The sequence below is a fragment of the Sturnus vulgaris genome, chromosome 8 (genome assembly GCF_052056855.1).
Source record: "Sturnus vulgaris isolate bStuVul1 chromosome 8, bStuVul1.hap1, whole genome shotgun sequence".
Lineage (NCBI taxonomy): Eukaryota > Metazoa > Chordata > Aves > Passeriformes > Sturnidae > Sturnus > Sturnus vulgaris.
Window position 1 is genome coordinate 25,522,589 of NC_142250.1, and position 18,527 is coordinate 25,541,115.

The 18,527-nt window shown below is 48.0% G+C and overlaps 1 protein-coding gene and 1 long non-coding RNA gene across 5 annotated transcripts; one reads left to right on the plus strand and one right to left on the minus strand.

The window, feature by feature from the left end:
- The first annotated feature begins 1,262 nt into the window (after positions 1-1,262).
- On the plus strand, positions 1,263-7,797 carry LOC106857600 (uncharacterized). The gene is made up of 2 exons (XR_001403677.2): positions 1,263-1,396; positions 5,173-7,797. It is a non-coding gene; the product is annotated as an uncharacterized LOC106857600 (long non-coding RNA).
- C8H10orf95 (chromosome 8 C10orf95 homolog) lies at positions 7,051-17,488 on the minus strand. 4 transcript variants are annotated; one of them, XM_088169267.1, is made up of 3 exons: positions 17,322-17,474; positions 9,313-9,459; positions 7,051-8,638 (listed from the first exon to the last, which is right to left on the minus strand). In XM_088169267.1, the coding sequence occupies exon 3, from the start codon at positions 8,572-8,574 to the stop codon at positions 7,903-7,905; it is 672 nt and encodes a 223-aa protein (XP_088025393.1). In that variant the 5' UTR covers positions 8,575-8,638; positions 9,313-9,459; positions 17,322-17,474; the 3' UTR covers positions 7,051-7,902. The 4 variants fall into 4 exon arrangements, with proteins under 4 accessions (XP_088025393.1, XP_088025390.1, XP_088025392.1 ...); XM_088169264.1 differs by lacking the exon at positions 9,313-9,459 and having other exon boundaries at positions 17,322-17,488; XM_088169266.1 differs by lacking the exons at positions 9,313-9,459; positions 17,322-17,474 and adding an exon at positions 15,875-16,024.
- Between the last annotated feature and the right edge of the window lie 1,039 nt (positions 17,489-18,527).

Genomic DNA, 18,527 nt, shown 5'->3' on the forward strand with positions numbered 1-18,527 from the left:
TGCCAAAGTTCCTGTCCAGCCCCTTTATGGAGCGAAGGAGCAGAGAGTGGCAGTCATGCAAAGCTGGAGGTGTGCAGCCAAACCATACTCGACCACCTGAAAATATACTGCAAGGCCCTGAATTGATGATGTTGCCTCTTTTGAGGGTTTGCATTGATAACACTGTGGCTCCAGCTTGGTCACCTCCATGTCAGAGCTTTCCAGGTGCTTCCCACTCCAGAAACACCATGGCAGCTCCCAAAAGACAAAACCACTCTGAATTTTATCTGCACCTGCAGGGCAGCTGTCAAGCCCAGACAGGGCAGTGCAGGCAGCCAGGCATGTGAGGCATCTCGCCATCCCCCATCAATAGATTTGCCAGTTTATTTCTGGGTTTGTTCACCGTGGCACAGAAGGAGCAGTGATGCTCACCCCACCATCAGCTCAGTGGCACAGCCAATGCTGAGGCTCCAGATTTTCATTTCCAGACTGCTAGACGAGGGGAACCCTGGGGGACCTGATGTCACTTCTGAGCAAAAACAATGGCTGTGCATTCGGTGGCACTGACAGAAAGCTGGAGAATGGGACTTTAGGAAAAAGGAGTCTCACCAGACACGCGTGCTCATCCACCAGAGCCGGCAGCAGCCAGTGTGGGGCTACTTGCCTGGCCACAATGCCCCAGGGAACAGAATCTATCAATGTGTCCAGGGAGCGCAGCCTGTGGTGCCAATGGGCATGCCAATGGATGAAACACTGGCTGCCAAATGGAATGCTGGCACATTCCCAGGCCCTTGGCAGCACCTGCTACTGGCAGGGGTCTGCAGGCTGAGGATGGACGCAGCTCATCACAGATGTCTGTGATGTGTATGTGACCCCAATTCTGGCACTGTCCCCACTTGCAGAGGCACTATATTAAAGGAGGAACTGAATGGGCTTTGGTGGGGCGAGGCCAAGGTACATCTGAGTTTCGGGGGGATTTTCACTCTCAAAGGAGGAGGCTGAGCTGGTCAGGGAGTCACCCTTGAGCTTGTGCCAGGGAGGCAGCACTCGGGTGCCCCCTCCACTCGGCTGAGGAGGAAAATCTGCCTAACCCAAGACGGTCGTGGAGTGCTGGGCCAGGAGCACAAGGCACTCCCAACCGAGTCGCAGTTTCCCGGGAAAGCGGCCCCCTCTGGCATCTGCCCCTTCCCGGGAAGGAGAGGCTGCTGGGGGCCGTGGCCCTGGCACGGGGATGCCGGTTGCTCCCTCCCACGGCTTCCCCTTTTCTCAGAAAGCCTGGAAACCAAAGGTGAAAGAAGTGGGTGGAAACTCCGCACTGCCGTCCAGGAAGAGAAGTGAGTAAGTCGGCTGCAATATTTAACAGTGCCTCCGGCCCCGCCGCCCGCAGACTCGCCTCGACGGGAGCCAGAGCTGTCGGGTGAGTGCGGGGGTCAAGGGAGGGTCCGCGCCGGAGCGGGGGCACTGGTGTGGCTGGAACGAGGGGAGCTCTTGGCTGCTGCTCTCGCCAAGGAGCCGCAGCCCGGGCGCTGCAGAGGGCGGCTCTGCCCGTGCCGAGCAGCGGGGACGCGGTGACGTCTCTCGGTTGATGGCAACGCAGCCGCTCCCGGCTGAGGGAGCGGGACAGGAGGTGTCAGACACCGTGTGTGTGTGCACGAGCATCTTCGCTTCAATCCGTGGCTTTTTTGGTAACCTGCAAAACCGGACTCGTGCTTCTCATACTTTAAACGGCGGGAGGCATGTTCCTACAAACTTTCCGGGAAGACAAAGTGAAACTCCCTGGAATAATGCTCCGGCCACCATGTCAGCGCAGTGCCGGTGGCTGAGCAGCACCCACAGGACTCTGCTGCTTGGGCCTAGGCACGTCCTAGCTAATCAGTAACTCCTGGGATAATTAGCTGGAAATGCCAAAAGGAGGGCGCTGCTGGTTTTTTTTAAGACATAAAGCAATAAATCATTAACCTCTGAGAGCCGGAGCTGCCCGGGAGTCACGTCCCTTCTGGAGCAGTAGTTTGTGCTTTGTCTCCCCCAGGAGCGAGGGGCAGGGCAGCACTGCAGCCTGTCCCTGTACCCACAGCAGGGAGGGAGTGCAGATCCAAAGCCAGACAGAGCCAATGCCTCTGGCAGCTCAGGGCTGAGCTGGTGCAGCACAGCTCTCCAGCAGCAGGCTTGGCCATGATCGAGCTTCTGCTTCTGTGTCCTCCCATCGCCCCCAGCGGGGCTTGCCATGGGGAAATCTGCTCATGTGGCCATTTCTGCTGAGCTCCACAGAGAAATCCCCACAGCAGCAGTATCCTCCTGGGCACCTGATTGCAGTGCCTCTTGACTCACCATCATTTTGGGCTGAGGTCAGGAGCCTTGAGGAGCTCTCAAGCTTTTGGCCAAGGGCTCCTGTTTCAGGGTCAGGGGATGCAGGTTCTAGTGGGGCTATGAAGCCCCCACCTGCAAAGGTGGCAGCTGGCCTGATGCAATTCACCCCGGAGCTGAGCTGGGGCAATGGTCACCCCACAGTGCAGTTCTGTAGCCTGGCCCTGACACAGCCTCCAGAAAACACAGTGTCAAGCCAGGGCAAGGCACCTTCATACCAGCAAAATACCCATCACCGAGGTGTCTTCCACATCTCCATTCATCCCTGACCTCCCAGGTATTACCTGGCACCCCATTCCAGTGCAGACTCCCTAGGGGAAGGAATAATCCCAAATACACAGGGCCAAGTGCAGCCCTGGCCCTGCCTGGGTGAAGGAACACAGGACAAAGCTGGGTCAGGAAAACCAAGGAGCAAAGGCAGAGCATCTAGGGTACTGTGGATGCCATGCCATGAGGACATTGTATGCAGGAGCAGCCAGGAAAGAAATCAGAATTGGAGCTTCTCTGTGTTTGCATTTGAATAATTTCTTTCCCAGCTCATTCCCCATGGGCTTTCCATTGTACTTGGATCAAACTGTTTCTGGTACATTTCGACAATGGGTGCTTCAGTCCCAGTACCCACAAGTAGGATGCCAAAAGTATCATGCTGGATCTATCTCCTGCCCCACCTTTGGGAGAGTGGGGCACAGGACATGGGGGAATTCATGCCAGATGGCTGCTGGGCTGTGCCACTCAGCCCCAGCACCCACATCACTGCCCTGAGCCATGGAGCAAGGGAAGGAGAACCATCAGGGAGGGCTTTTTGGTGTGGACCCCCATCCTGCTCACCTGCCTGTCTGCTTGAAACCCTTTCCCTTTCTTTGCAAATCACCCCATGGAGGAAGATGAGGAGGAAGGCTTTTCCTTGGTCTTCACCTTTCAGTTTCTGAAAGCAGTGGTTGCTTAGAGCAGCAGAAGGAGGAAGGCAGATGGATGGCACTTTGAATAGCAGATTCCACCAATAATGTGAGGTAAATGCCTCAGAGGAGACTTTTACATCTTAAAAAATTAAATACAAAGATTTTCCATGCACTCAAATAGCCAGGAACTGCAGGGTAACCATCCTATGGGCATGAGATGGACAAAAAGCAACCCCAGAGCATCCCAACCCTACCAACCATTTCAGACTGGCAGGTGCTTGCTTCCATGTGGCTGCAATGTCTCTGGCAGGCTGCCTTCCTGCCCACTCAATTGCACAGGTGGCTGCCTGCAGAGCAGGGGGAGGAGGAGGAGGAGGGAGATCAGAGCTTGAGGAGCTCAGAGCTATTGAAAACTCCCTGCCAAGTCACAGTGGTTTGAAAACCAGCACAATGTAGAGCTGGCTCCCTGAGCTGCCTATCTGACCCTGACCACCTGCTGTAGGGTGGGGACCCTGGTGTAAGCGCTGCTTTACCCCATCTGCCTCCACTGCTGCCCCTCCAGGCAGGCCCTGTGGTACTGCTGCACGTGGTCCCTGGGATACACCAGAGCTGGCACTTTCAGCCTGGGATTCCTCAGCTTTTGCAACAGGCTTTGGCTCCTTTGCTATGTGCATCGGGATGGTGAGTTCATGTTGCCCTAACTGAACTGTAATTCCCAGAGGAGGGATTAAAATAGAGCCCTGGGCCAGCAGTTGAGCAATCGCGGAGTTCACTGCTCGTGCGACAGTTGCTCAGTGCTTCCCCCATTGAAATCTTTGCCCTTGCTCCAAAGTGGTGTGTGTCATTTCCCATCTCTTCTGCTGACCCAAGGGCAGCTGCTCTCTACTGCTGGCTTACAGGCAAAGGGCTGCAATCCCCTCCCAGTGCTTACTCCTGCCTGAGCTGCTGTCATCACAACTGTACTAAACTATTGCTGAGCCAAGGAAAAGCTTTTCAGCCATTAGCTCAGTCCCCAGGTTTGAAGGTGAACATTTACTGAGAGGTGAGGCTGCCCAAAGCTGCTGGCAGCATCAGCATCTCTGTGGGTGCTCATAGGGATCCTCATGTACCCCTCAAGTCTGGCCTTCCATGCATGTGAGCTTTGCAGCCCAAACCAGAGGGTGGGGGCAGTGGGAAGCAAAGCACATGTGTAGAGTTGTGGGATGCACCAGCAAGTCCCAGGTTAACCCAGACAGAGACCAATACCTCCCTGAATCTACTCTCTCAGCTATCTGGAAAAGGCCTTTCACTCTTCATTTTACACAGAATTACCCTGTGTCCTTTCCCACTTCCAAAAGCCCCTGCACCTCATGGTCCACCCATAGTAGCACCAGCTGCACAAACCATTCCCCTCAGCTGGCACCTCTCAGGTGAAGAGGTTTCCCCATGGGCAGTGGTTTCACTATCAGTGGAGCAGAGGGTCAGTGCCTGGGAGTGCTGGGCTGTTCCTACAGGACTGAGCATCCCCCTGGGACAGCTTGCCCCTTTTCAGACACACACACTGAGGAAGAGCAGTTTAGACCAAGGGATGTGTGACACCTGCACGCAAAGCAAGTACATAGGGGGATTCTCAACACACCTGCCAATACCAGCCCCAGGTGGCAGGAATGGTGTTTCTCTTACAGCTCTAGCAGGTTTGCAGAGCTCAGGGCTGACCTGAAGCTTTTCAGTGAGTCCAAACAACAGGATATGTTGAAGCAGTGGAAAAAAAAAGAGCCAGCCAACTTGAGCAAAGTTTCCAAAGAAAGCTGCGCCTGTCTGTGCTGTTTCTGGGGTGAGAGGTGCCAGAGCCTTCTTGTGGCAGCTCTCAGTTACAAAAATCTGTGTCAACTCAGTGGCTGCCCTGTGTCAAAGACATGATGAGCTCTTTGCTATTTTTCCCCCCTTGCAGATGGAAACACAGCTGGCTGGAGCCAGGGGAAGCTGACGTGCACTGGCTGCTTGGCTCTGAGAACTGAATTCCATAGGCGTTAAAGCCTCCAAAATGCCCTATGGATTCAGTTCTGCAGCTGGGCAGTAACTGGGCCTCAAACCTTCAGGAAGAGAAGGCAACTGTGAACTCTTCCTACAACTAGTATGTAAATCTTTGCTCCTGCACAGAGACCAGATTAGGGATGGAGGGGAGCTATGGCCACCATAAAAACATCTGCTGTCAGAGAGCTACTAGACGTTTGTGGCACATCTTCCCCCAAGGGAAAAAAAAGCCTAACTATAGAATGTTTTCTTCCCTCTGGAAGTGAAATGGCACTTGAGAAAATAAATACATTGCTACCTCCTGATGTATTGCATGCAATTGTGAGCCTCTGCTAAAAATACACATTGTCAGAACAACAGCCTGGGTGTGCCCAGCAATCTCCTGTTCAGAATCCAGGCAGTAAAACCAAACAAAACTCTGGAGAAGATAAACAGGACAGGATGGGTATTAAATTAAATTAAGGGTTATGCCCTTCTGTCTCCCTGTGGGCCCTAGAGATGACCCCAACAAAGACACTTATTTAGAGAAAGTATTTGTGTACACTACAGGCTCTGTTTTCACTCATCCATCACATACCTCTGGGAGAGCCTGGCTGTGCCCATTGAGTTTTGGGAACCTTTCCATTATCACATGGTATCATGCTGCCACCAAGAACCTAATGGCTGGAGGAATGGCATTTAGGATAAATTATTGTGCAAGTCTTTGCAGTTTAGGTAGCATTTCCACATCACTGTATGGCAAACCACATGCTCCTTCTCACCTTGCCTAGAAGAGCTGGTTTGCACCTCTTCCAGGATCTAACCTAAAGCAGCCCCTGCCCATGGCAGGCAGCATCCAGGCCTGGCAGCTCAGCTGTGCCCCTCAAGAGCTCCAGGGGACAGGGAAGAAAGTCCTTCCCACACCCCACTGAGGTACTACACCATTGCACAAGCATCCAATGCATGAACTTTGGGTTCATTGCCCAAAGGAGCTGCTGCTGGAAGGACAGGGAGTGCGCCACCAATGCAAGGCTGACGCAGACATTTAACCACACATCCCTAACTGGGCAGGGCAGCCTGCTCAGCCAAGGAAGAGATTAAAAAAAAAAAAACCTCAACAAATGAACAACCAACCCAGCAGGAACTGCTGCCTTTCAGCATAACTGATCAGCCAGCAGACATTAATGGAGGCCTTTTCTAGCCCATTCAGCAAGTCCCACTGCCACTGTTTGCAACACAGCCAAGGAGCATCAGTTTGGTCCAAGGTTTCTACAGCAGTTTTTCTGGTTCAGCCCTCTTGCAGCTTTGTCTGGCAGCAGAGTTGACACATTTCCAAGAAGCCAAATGGGGAAGGGGAAATGCAGACAGTTGCCAAGACATTTTGGCAATTGGTAAAACAAAACCTGTTGCACTAACTAAAAAAAAAATTTAAAAAAATCCACTTGCTTTCACTTTATAGCAATTCAAAACAACCAAGGGCCTCCAAGTTCACCCTCACAGTCCCTCCTTTGCTTTGCAGATGGGTAACATCCCATTCCCTTCCATATGGGAGGTCGGGGGCGACTAGGAGCCTACAGGGGGACAGAGAAGGTCTCCTATTTCTCTTGTATGCTTATAAAATTCCTGCTGGTCCCTAGAGAAGCTGCCAGAAAACAAACTACAGCAAGGCAGGGTACTGCCAAGCAGGACAAACCACCATAGCTCAGGATGAACCATGGCAGAAGCCATCTCCAACTTCACTAAAAGGTGCCAGATCTGATTGCAAGTTGTTCGCAAAAGGGACTGATGTTAGGTAGTTAAGAATCAGAAATAAGTATTTGCATTTGGGTTTTTTATTGTTTATAATCATTTAAAAGGTACAGCAGTTTGCAAGTAAGTCTCACCCAGCCCCTCAGAGCTCTCCAGGCTTCCAGCACAGCTCTTCCAGTACAACCACCAAGCTATGGGAGTTCAGTTATTCACACAACTCCAGTAACCTCATTGGAGAGTCAGAACCTCCAACTAGAGCCAAGTCAGACCCAGAGCAAGGCCTCAACAGCAGTTTCAATAAGGACATGTGGCCAAGAATACTGAGCACCACGTTATCAAGTGTAAGAGGATGGGGACACCACAGTGTGGGGAAGTGCTGCATACAGGCCTCACGTGGTGATAAAGCACAATGATATGGTCATAAACAGCAGTGACAAGACAGGCAGACAATCGCTCTTCAGAGTGTTCAAGAACCCCCATGTCCTCTGGGACCTGCACTGCCCTCAGCCTGGAGGAAATTCAGCTTTTATCTCTCCAGGAAGAGAACGAGCTTACAGGCTCCTCCCCTGGACAAGGTAGGAAGAGGCCCATCTTCTCTGATCAAGGGCTGCAGTTTGGAGATCCCCCACCAAGCTGTGACCAGTCACTCAAGCCAGTGTTAATCAAATGTTCACTTCAAAACCAGGACCAATGAACTGATCCAAGAGTCAAGTGTCATGTGATTTCTTCACAGAATGGACATTGTGCATCAAAAAGGGTAAATCTGCCACAAGATTGTAGAGAATGGGGAGCAATTAAAAGAAATCAACAGGAATGGTGGCATCTATTGCTTGTGTTAGTTGCCAACCACACCAAAAAGAGCTGCCAACTGGCTCCCATGAGGGTACTGGAGCATCAGTCCACTGGGTATCTGATTACCTCAATGTCTCAGTTTCTTTTTCTTCTTACGGTTCCGGTCCTCACTGCTGTCATCTGCCTCACTGGCACTGGGGGTCACAGCCCGCTGGGTGACCTTCTCCACTGTATATTCCTGGTCTTCTATCTTGGGGTCCCCCTTCACCAAGAACTCTCCTTTCCAATAAGATATGGAGACATTGGTCCGGGGGTAGGTGCCATAAACCCTCCGGAGATCATCCTTCACAAATTCTGGGAGGTCTTTCTTTGGCCCAAACACCTTTCCAAGCTTTCCCCATTGAAGCTCTCCTCTCATTGTGAAGCCTTCAGGCCACGTGTCTCGATACTGATCTGACCTCCGGTAGGCAGCATAGGGATGGTAGTTTGCATAGGGATTGTAGAGAGGGATAGGGACCATGGGAGGGAAGTGCCAGGTGTGGTATGGATGGATATAGGGATTGGAAGCTCCATAGAGATGATGATACTCCACCTGACCTCCCACATAGTCAGGGTAGCTGCTCCGGTCCACCACAAAGGTGATGGGGCGGCTGTAGAAGTTGTGCATGCGGATGGGAGGGAACATCACAGAGCGGGACACGTCTTCTGCTCTCCCAGGCCGCAGCGGTGGGTAGGTGTAGGCACAAGGTGGCATCACGGCTGGGTAATATTCCCGTGGCACCAGGCTGGACTGGTACATTGTACAGGAGCCTGGGGTTTTACACAGGAGACACCTCTCTGGAGCAGTTGCTGAATCTCAAAAGCTGTGAGGACAGAAGGGGAGGAGAAACAATTTATATTGGTTATATACACTTTAGGCTAAATAAGAAGATAGACTTAGTACTGTAAACATATCAACTAATTAATAATTTATACAAGGACCTCCTCACAGCTTGCAGGGGCAGTAACCTACCAAGAACAAGTGAGCCACATTGCCAGTGACTTCCTGTTAGCTGCTCTGCAAGACATCATTTAACTCACACATCTCAGAGTTGCAAAGATGAGAACAAGTTGACAAAGACCACTGAGGGCAGAAGTCATATCCTCATGACTTGTGTCTGCAGTGCTGGGAGGCAGCAAGACACTACAGGCCCTTGAGCAGGCACAAACATGGGGAAGGCAGGCACGAGTGAAAGAAACAAAGTAAGCAGGCAACAAAAGGAAAGAGGCAACAGCCCAACCCTGCTGCAGTCATGTCAACTGCTGTCCTGCCCAGACAAGGAAATCTCAAACAAATAAAAAGATCTTAAACTGTCCTTGACTCTCTCCTCATCCTCCCAAAGCCCTGCTTTTATTCTGATAAGCAAACAAGAGCTGTACCTACTGTTTATTTCTAAAGCAAAATCCAGGAATATGTAATTTCCTCTGACAAGCTCTTATGTACAGGTTTCTCACTCTGGTCTCACTAGTTACCATTCACATTTAAGTGTGCATTTACCTTGTGCAACTCTGACCTGCTGCTGAATTTGCTCCTAGCCTGCCCTTGCCAGATATCCAAGCACTCTCCAGGGTATGAAGCAACGTCCTCCCATAACTCATTATCCTCTACCCTAGGGCAGGAAAGGAAGCTGTATATAGCATGGGGCTGTTTAAAAAAAAAAAAAATTTGCTATCAGAGACAGGAAAAGACCATGCACAGAACTAAAGGCAGCAAACTAGATTTTTTTCCCATGGAGCTCAAATCCTGTGGGCTCTTCCTGTTTCAGCCTTAACTAGAGTTGCCTTTCTTACAGGTGTTGACCAAGAAATAGAGATGAAAGTTCAGCTGTCCCCTAAGAGTTTCCTGACACAAGCAATGCTAGGTACTACAAAATGGAGGTTTTTCTTTTTAATCAGCACTAGTTCCTCCTGTTCCTAGGAGGTTCATAATGTACAGTAACTAGCTCAAGCCTATGTTTGCCATGGGTTTAGGGTTAGAAGCCTTCACCCCACACAGGGAACAGCAAAACAGCACTGGAACATTCAGTTAAGACCAGGCAGCACTCTTAAGCAAGACTTGCAGCCTTGGAGACAAAGCCCATCATAACCATCACCCCCTCAAATAGGAGGAAATGAAACAAATTTCATTACCTACTTGCCTTAACTTGCTCAGAACCACCACAAAAATCCAAAGGGGCGTTGTATGTCAATGGCAGCATGAGGTGGGCACATGGAGTAAGTAGTCTCATCTTAAAAACCAGCCTCAGCACTGCTTGAAATAGCTCATCCATGCATCCCTATCGAGATCCACACTTCTGTGAAGTGCTTGTATTTCAGAGCAAGTGATCTGCACAGAGAATACGCAGCTATTGCATTCATTGTATAAAACAAAGCAAGCCCAGCTTACATCCCTTCTGCTGGGTCAGTGTGCTGCTCCATGCCAGTTAAGGACAACCCTAGAAAAGCTGTTCACATCTAGTTAATGACCAGCTCTTGCTCAAAAGCTTCTGTAGCACCCTGCATTTTGGCTGTCAGCATCATTGCTCCCAGGTCTTCCTGGCAGCTGCAAGAAGGACTGACAGGCCATCTAAATCACTGAGGGTGTATCACAGGGCAGCCTGAGCACAGCTACTAATTGCTTTGATTTTACATTGAAGGAAGATAAGGGGAACAAGCTGGTGGCTCAGCATGGCAGGATGACCCACAAGAGGAAGCAAACTGAAGAGATAAGGGGGAACAACATGAGGATTAAGCAGGACTAGAAGCGCTTCAGGGCAGCATTGTCACATGCCCCATCACAGCAGCAAATACATTTCCCTGGAAGCAGATCACCCGGGTGGAGTGCGTTGACAGCCTACTCAAGACTTCACAGCCTGAAGGAAATTTGCAAACCCGTCAGGGCAAGTTTTGACTGGGTGGCCTCTGCCAGGCTCCACTGCATAGCTGCCTGGCACTGCCCGGTGCCTGCCTACTCCCCAGCACGGAGATCTCAGACTGCCCAGGCACAGCCTTACCTGCACAGGCACAAGGCACCAAGCCCCAGCTCCTGGCTTGCAGGCCCCAGCACTGCTGTGAATGCTCAGGTATGTTGCAACAAGGTTTTGGTATGCAGGAGGCACAATGCTGCCCTGCTCCTGCATAGCTGCACCCTGGTGCTCCCGGGGCTGACAATGCAGTTTACCCCACCATTACACAATTGTCTATTGTTCATACTGACCTTCAGGCTGAGCTACAGCATGACAAATCCATGTGTACAGGAGAAGAGGGCTTTAAGAACACCAGTACCAGCTTGCCTGATCCTGTCCCTCATTTACTAGGAAGTAAAAGCAGACACTGCTCCAGGGAAAACAGGGTTTGCCTGGAAGGTCATCATTTGTCAGGCCATCTGATGGCTGGAAGGCATCAAAAGCCAGATGCTTAAGAAAACCTACTTCAAATACTAGCATCAAATGGTACCCCTTGAGGAAGGAGTCCAATTCCCAGTTTCTTCTCCCTCTCCTCTTCCCAAGGAGACCTTATAACACCTTCCAATACTTAAAGGGGGTCTCCAAGAAGAATTTTCACAAGGGCAAGCAGTGATAGGACAAGGGGTAATGGTTTTAAGCTGGTGGAGAAGGAATTCAGATTGAATATTAGAAATCAAAACTCTTAACTGTGACAATGGTGAGGCACTTGAACAGGTTGCCCAGAGAAGCTGTGGATGCCCCCATCCCTGGAAGCATTCCAGGTGAGGCTTGATGGAGCCCTGAGAACCCTAGTCTAGTGGAAGGTGCCCCTGCCCATAACAGAGAAGTTGGAACTGGGTGATCTTTAAGTCCCTTCCAGCTCAAACCATACTATGATATACCTGCTCCTACTTCTCTTGTTTCACCAGTACAGCTGGCCTGGTCTTGGAAGTAAATATCTGACAGCCTCCAACTCTTCAGGAGCAACTGAAGACCAGAAAGGGAGAGGGGATCCTAGCTGATCTGTCTCTTCAGGCTAACAACCTCCTTAGCTCCACTTTCAAGCTCTGTTATACCTTAGTTTAAAAACAAACATATCTGTTGCCCAGCACTTGAATGTCCTGAGCCGGAACAGGCAAAGTAGTCCTTAAAGCCTGAGCTGAACTCTGCTAAATGCTCACTTGCTCCTGAGAGCCACTGATATCCATCAGTACATGCCAGGCATGGGTGGCACAGCTAGCCTGGATGGGCAGACAGCAGGGTGTGCCTGGGAGCCAAGTCTCCCCAAGCCAGGGCACTGGGAGCAGTGGTTGGCAGCAGGGAGCAACAAGAGACCAACACAGTAAGAAATACCACAGCAAGAGACAAGGCAGCCTCTCCTTTAAAGCCTTTCCAGCAGTTTTGACCTTCCTGGAAAAAAGGGTTCAAATCCCACTTGGCTGGAGCTGGATGAGACACCAGGCACAATAAAAAGGAGAGAAAACTCCAAAGATGGTCACAGAAAACTAACATAAGATTGTCATCTCTGCTTGGTGAGAACATGATACTGCAGACTATTCCCAGGCTTGCCAGAGCTGACTTCAGCAATTCCCTTACCCACTGCCCCAGTCATCTGGCAGGGCCTTTCCCTCCTCAAACATCTTGGTGCAGGTCAAGGGGACTGACACCACAGCTCCCAAAAAAAGCCTGCCAAGCAAAGTGTGCTTCACACCAGCTGCCCCAGACAGAGTTGCTATGGAGCCACCAAGCAATGTTTGCAATACAAAACTAGAGAGGACATTTGATAAGAGAAGCTTTTTTTCCAGGCCTCTCTGTTACTTCAGGTGATGAACCCACCACTACTTAGGCATTTTTGTTTTAAGTCTGGTAGGACTCTCCTAGTATCTAAAGCAGCAGAAATTACCTGCTAAAAATACAGGAGACCATGGTTTTTCTGAACATCTCAGGGCAGTAGAGCTTTACTATCACTAGGCTAGCTTTGAATGTGGTGAGCTTTCTTTTTAGGTATTTGTGGACCACAAGAGACCACTGTGAGCTGCAGAAAACAGAGAAAAGTGTAAATATTCACTTCCATGACAGACTACAGATTCTATAGGAGAAAGACTAAAGTGAGCCTGACTATTGTGGGCAGTACCAACATACAGGTGTGCCACAATACCCAACATATGAAACTTCATACAAGTATCTCACATGTCTGGAGAGACTGGTTTCACCAAGTCTTCTGTCCAGCTGAAGCAGGGTCCCCAGGTCAGGCTGGCAGTTTGGATGGGTTTAAATACTTCCTCAGGGAACATGCAAGTCAACACAGCTTTAGAGACAGTGGGCCCATGGGAGAGGACATGGCCATCTAATTTAGTAACTCTCAGCCAAGATTATTCTTGCCCCATTCCATCGCCTGTGATCAGCTCACAAATGAAGATCCCATTAAACTACCCTTGCCTCTGTACCAGCACTCAAGCTTTCAGACTATCCTTCCTAGCTTTTTTCCTGAGCTCTTCCTCTCCTCATCTCCTAAAAAAACCACAGATCTCCTGCCATTACTCTGTAATAACTCCCAAGGGTACAGGGACTAATACTGCGCCAATTTCCCCCAGCCAAGAGGATGAAGAAATAATGAGTTATTTCCAGTTAGTCTCCCCATTTTGAGCAGAGTCTGCAAAATTATTACCACCTGACAAAGCTTTGGAAAGATTAAAAAAACAAACAAACAAAGCAAAGCCCCAAATTTCAAGGAGTGCTTAAAGTAATATGATAAAATTAAATGTTTTTATTCAGCTAAGGCTTGTCTTCCATCACTCTGGTGTCAGTCCCACACACTTATCCAACATCCTGGTAGCTGAAGGTAGTGTGTGGGAGAAGATCATGACAAAGCAGTTTCATATTTTTCATTGTCACCTCTGTTTATTACTAACTTAAGGTCACACTTGGTTTGAAGTCTTTTCAATGAAACTCATCCAGGAGAGAACTCCCAGATACTTCCTGGGGAGGTGGGAGAGCCATACAACACAATAACTTTGAACCTCCACCACCAACACTGATCCTTAGGATGCAGGCACTTGGCTGCCTTCCTAAATGGGATGCTTTCCCTTAGCCAGACATGCCTGGCAGCAACACAGGAATTCAAGGAAATGCAATAGCTCATTAAAAACTGGGCTTTTTCAGGCCTTGGTTTTTATCTTGAGGATCAGATTCCCATGCTAGTGCTGCTTAATAATGTAAAAACTTGAATTTTGAACACAAACCCACTTACCCTCAAACATAAAATAGCACCACATTTTGCTACACTCTCCAAGAGTAAACCAACCTATATTGCCTCAAAGTACTCCAAGAAGTGTTAAATACTTGCACAAGGGGTTACTGCATCATGCCTAGCTCAAGGTACCATCAAACCATAGTAATGAACAGCAATGCAAATCAATGCTGTAGAGAGCAGGCCTCCCCACATCACTAACCAGTCTGAGAAGCTCCCCCAGCAATGCTGGGGCTCTGACCCACATCCCCACAGGAGGGACCTTTCTATCAGGAATTACTTCACTGCCCAAATTCTTACAGCTGCCCAAGCCAACTGTAAAGATACTACAAGCACAGCTGATCTAAGAACTCCATGAACAATCCCTTCAGCTCAGCCAACAGGGAGAATTTAACTTCTGAAGCCAGAAGACACCAGTCTCACCCTGCTGTTACTAGTGCACCACAAGGAAAAGAGCTTCAGCTGGCACTGGTAACTGTGGAAATAGCAGCTAATGCTTATTAGTCAGTCACCCCTTATAGAGGCCCTTTGAAGAGGGAGTAGATCCATTTCAGCTATTCAAAGCAACATTCCCAGAAAGCATTGAAGTCTAGTGTGGGTCTGGCATTTGTTTCTGAGGTCTGTGCAAAGCCCAGACCCTGTATGAAATCAAAACCCCAGGAAAAGGCCAAGTCATTGCAGAGCAAGTCTTTACTTGACAGCAGTTATCCAGAAACCATCTCCCTGCATAACTCTGCTCAAATAGCAGTCAAAATGCAACTCGCTGGTGACAGAGAGGTTTGGAGCAGCCACTCCTACTCTGGCTGCAGCTGCTGGATAAAACAGCAGCTCTGGAACAGCTGTGCCACCAAGAATAAAACATGATGAGTGTTACTATAGGGTGACTGTATCAGCAGGCAAGGCTCTAGAAAACATCCCTGCCAGCTGCCAAGGTGATCCTAACACTGTCACCTATTCAGCCTCTCCCTGGGTATGTATCTGCTGCACAAGAGTATACATTTTGGATATACTCCACAGTTTCTCTTTTCTAAGATGTTCTCCTCTCAGCTAGCCTAACTTCTGTGTTATTAAAGCTTCCACCACCACCATGCTCATCTTCCCAGTAACCACTGCACATACTCTTTGCATCAGATATCTCACTCATCTGAAGCTCAAATCTGTGTCCTATGCTTTAGTATCTCAATGTTTTTCCTCATTTAAACCCTTTCCCAGACACAGCTCTGTATCTAGACACTACTCTTTTTTTCTTTAGCTGAGCATAGTCTAATACACATTTCATTGTGCTCAGTCCTAAGGATCCCCTCCCTGTTAAAACACAGCCTGCACAGACTTGCTCCTCTTCTCACTCAAGAGTTTATCTGATATCCATCATCTCTATCCACACACACACACACACACTTCTTCAAAGAAAAGATTTCAGTATCAGTTAGTTATCTCAAGCTTCCAAATTAGGAGGTCTTGGTTGAGCCCCCAGCTGTGACTTCTGCCCAACCATTTTCCTTCATATTACAGTATTGAGAGAACAGACTCAGGGCACTAACATATCAAGCATACCAATAAGTCAACTAAATAGCCAACAACCTCATTAATATACCAGTAGCATCTCATGGCTATTTATATCACTTTGTATATAGCTACTAACCAAGTCTTACAAACCACACATGATGCTATTGAGTCACCCTTCCCTCCCACACCACTTTAGCACCAGGATGCACACCTACCCCACTTCGCTCTGCCCTCCCACAACAATTCTTTCCAACATAGAGCTGATGTAGAGTCCAGCAGGTTGTTCAAGGAGCATCACTTCATGCAGTCCTGTGGTCTTGAGTCCTCAGGCTTCACTATTACCCACAGACACCTGCAGTCCTTCAGTCAGCTGATCTTACCTTTGTCTCATTTTATACATTATTCGCTTATTTCAGGAGCCACTTTTTCTGGCACATTCATGCTTCCCTTACCACAGTCTCCTCCCAAACAGCCAATCCACCCAGATTATTTCTTCCTCAGTTTTGCCACATCTATATTTAAGCCTGACAACGGCAATACTGTTACCTTGGCAATCTCAGCCTTACATGATATTACTGATATGATGCAGGTGACCTTGAAAGGTTTTACCCCGCTTCAGACACTCCATAATTATCTGGCTCCTCCTGGTTATATGTTGTTTACACACTCCAAGACCAATCATTAAATTCTAGCCTTAATTCCCGTAGCCAGTTCCAGTTACCTACCAGCACTTTCTTATCTTACACACAGACAGTTTGCATAGCAGAGCAACATGTTTTGTACTTCCACACATCCTCCTCTCCCAGCTGCTTGATTACAAGCCTTTGTCCTTGAAGTACTCTTAGGAGAGTCCCTGATATCCTGCAAAGGAGTTAACAGATCACCCAGGTTGGTTCTCCAGAAGGAATTTGTACCCATAGTGGGTTTCCTCTATTAAACATCAGTGTCACAGACAGCTATTTACATTTTAACTCTTTGCTCTTTAAATACACTTAGATCCCATTCCCACATATGCTGCATCGAGGATGGATATACAGAAGGCGTAGTCTTATGCACTTGCACTAGCTCTTCCCAAGGGATCAACAGAGTAGGGCAGGAAAGATTATCCAGTCTTTGAGGTTGTATTACATACAACATACCCCTCTAGCATATAAGGGAGTTTTCTGTTACAACAGCAACACACACTGTATTTCTAGTGTAAGTTCAAGCATCGGAGCTAGAATTACCCATGGGAATACTGCTCTTATTGCATCCCCAAGGCAGACAGCTGCAGCATCTGCTGATCTACAGCTGGGTTATAACTTAAAAAAAACCTAAAACCAACTACCTTCTGTTATGGTCTTTAAACAACACAGAACACAGCTCACAAATAACATTGACTTTTTAAAAATGGGAATCAAAAGAAAATCTTGTGTTTCCAGGAATATAATCACTTAAAGGCCTTTCTATGTACTTTTTTTCCTAAGTTAAAGTGTTTAAAGCCTCTCATCACATAACAATAACAATTTACATTAGTATTTTCCACAAGCAGGTGGTACTAAGAACGTTAGAGAGTAGAGCACTGGCATTAATCAGTACTATAACCAAGTTATGCTACTATACACAGACTTACACCCACATAAGCAAACAAGAGGATGTGAAAGGGGCACCACCTCTAAAGGGAGCTGTGTTTTTTAAGAGACAGGTAAAATACAGAACATGTCAGTTGTACACTCCTCTACTACTGCAAACACTTAAGGTAGAATATGACTGCAGAAACAGTGCAGAACAGCCCAGCCTACAAGTGTAGAACACAGAGAGACATTTTCTTGGCACACACATACTCACCTCCAGAGAAAAGACAACCAAGAGAATGCTTCAACTTAACCAAGTAGCCTGATCTCAAGAAAGCAGGTTCATTCTACAGGCTCTTTTTCACTGAAGTGCTTTAAGAGCATACAGAGAGCAAAGAGATGCCCTAAGATACCACATTACACCTTACAGAAGTTTTTCCTGTGGTAACCAGGTTACAAAACTTGCCTGAACATGCCCCCATACCTAAACACACCAACAGGAAGCTCATTCCTTCAGCAATTACATTACATGCTCAGACAGGGAACAAGGATACACGACACACGTAAAGAAGCAGCTAAAATCAGCACATAAAGCCAGCATAGAAAAAACTCAAACACTCACCAAAACTTCAGGTTTTTTCCTCAAGTCAGCAAAACACTATTAACAAAACTCAAAGAACTATAACCTTTAAAGCAGCAGACTAACTGATAAAGAAAAGACCCTCTCACTAAACAGCATAGACATAAACCCTCCTGTTTTCATTTACTTCCCCCAAGCTTTTCACTCACACCCAGCTACGACTAAGCTGGTATTTATACTCACAGCTCATCCAGATCGTAATTAAGTAAGAAGCCATATCAGTGGCTCCCATCAGCACTACCTTATTGTTAGCACCTGCACTGTGGTGGAGTTTTAAATGGGTGACTCTGTCTACAAGGTCAGCTCATCATCACCCAACACAGCAGCAGCAGTAGTGCAGCTCCTTTGGGATGCTTAGTGATTCCGTGATCCTAGAGGTCTTTTCCAAACTAAATGATTCTTTGATTAGTGCCTTATGCATTGCTCTGCTGCAGGTGATCTCAATAGCTGAAGCTAAATACCTACAAATCACTCTTTAATTACAAACCATGTTGATTGCAATTAATTGTCTGACTTCTAGGAATTTATAAAAATGACCTGCTTAAGAAGGTAAGTCTAATGTGCAAAAACATCAGGAAGCAATAGGGTGCAATAATACCTTTCTGTACATAGTAATTGGCTTTTGCCTCAATTTTTCCTGGTGAAATTTGAGAACAGCTGAATGGAAGCAACTGTTGCAGGGGGAGACTGAAGGTGATGCATATGGTGAGCATAGGAGTTGCTTCTTTGAGAGAAAAGGCCACAGAGAGATCTTAGACGATGAAGGTCAATGATAGTCCCTATTTTCTGAAATACACAGCCTCAGTGGAAATTAATCATGGGAGACAAATGTAAGTTACT

Excerpts from the sequence above, each read along its gene's own strand:
- C8H10orf95 (XM_088169264.1), bottom strand. The coding sequence starts at position 8,574 with ATGTACCAGTCCAGCCTGGTGCCACGGGAATATTACCCAGCCGTGATG.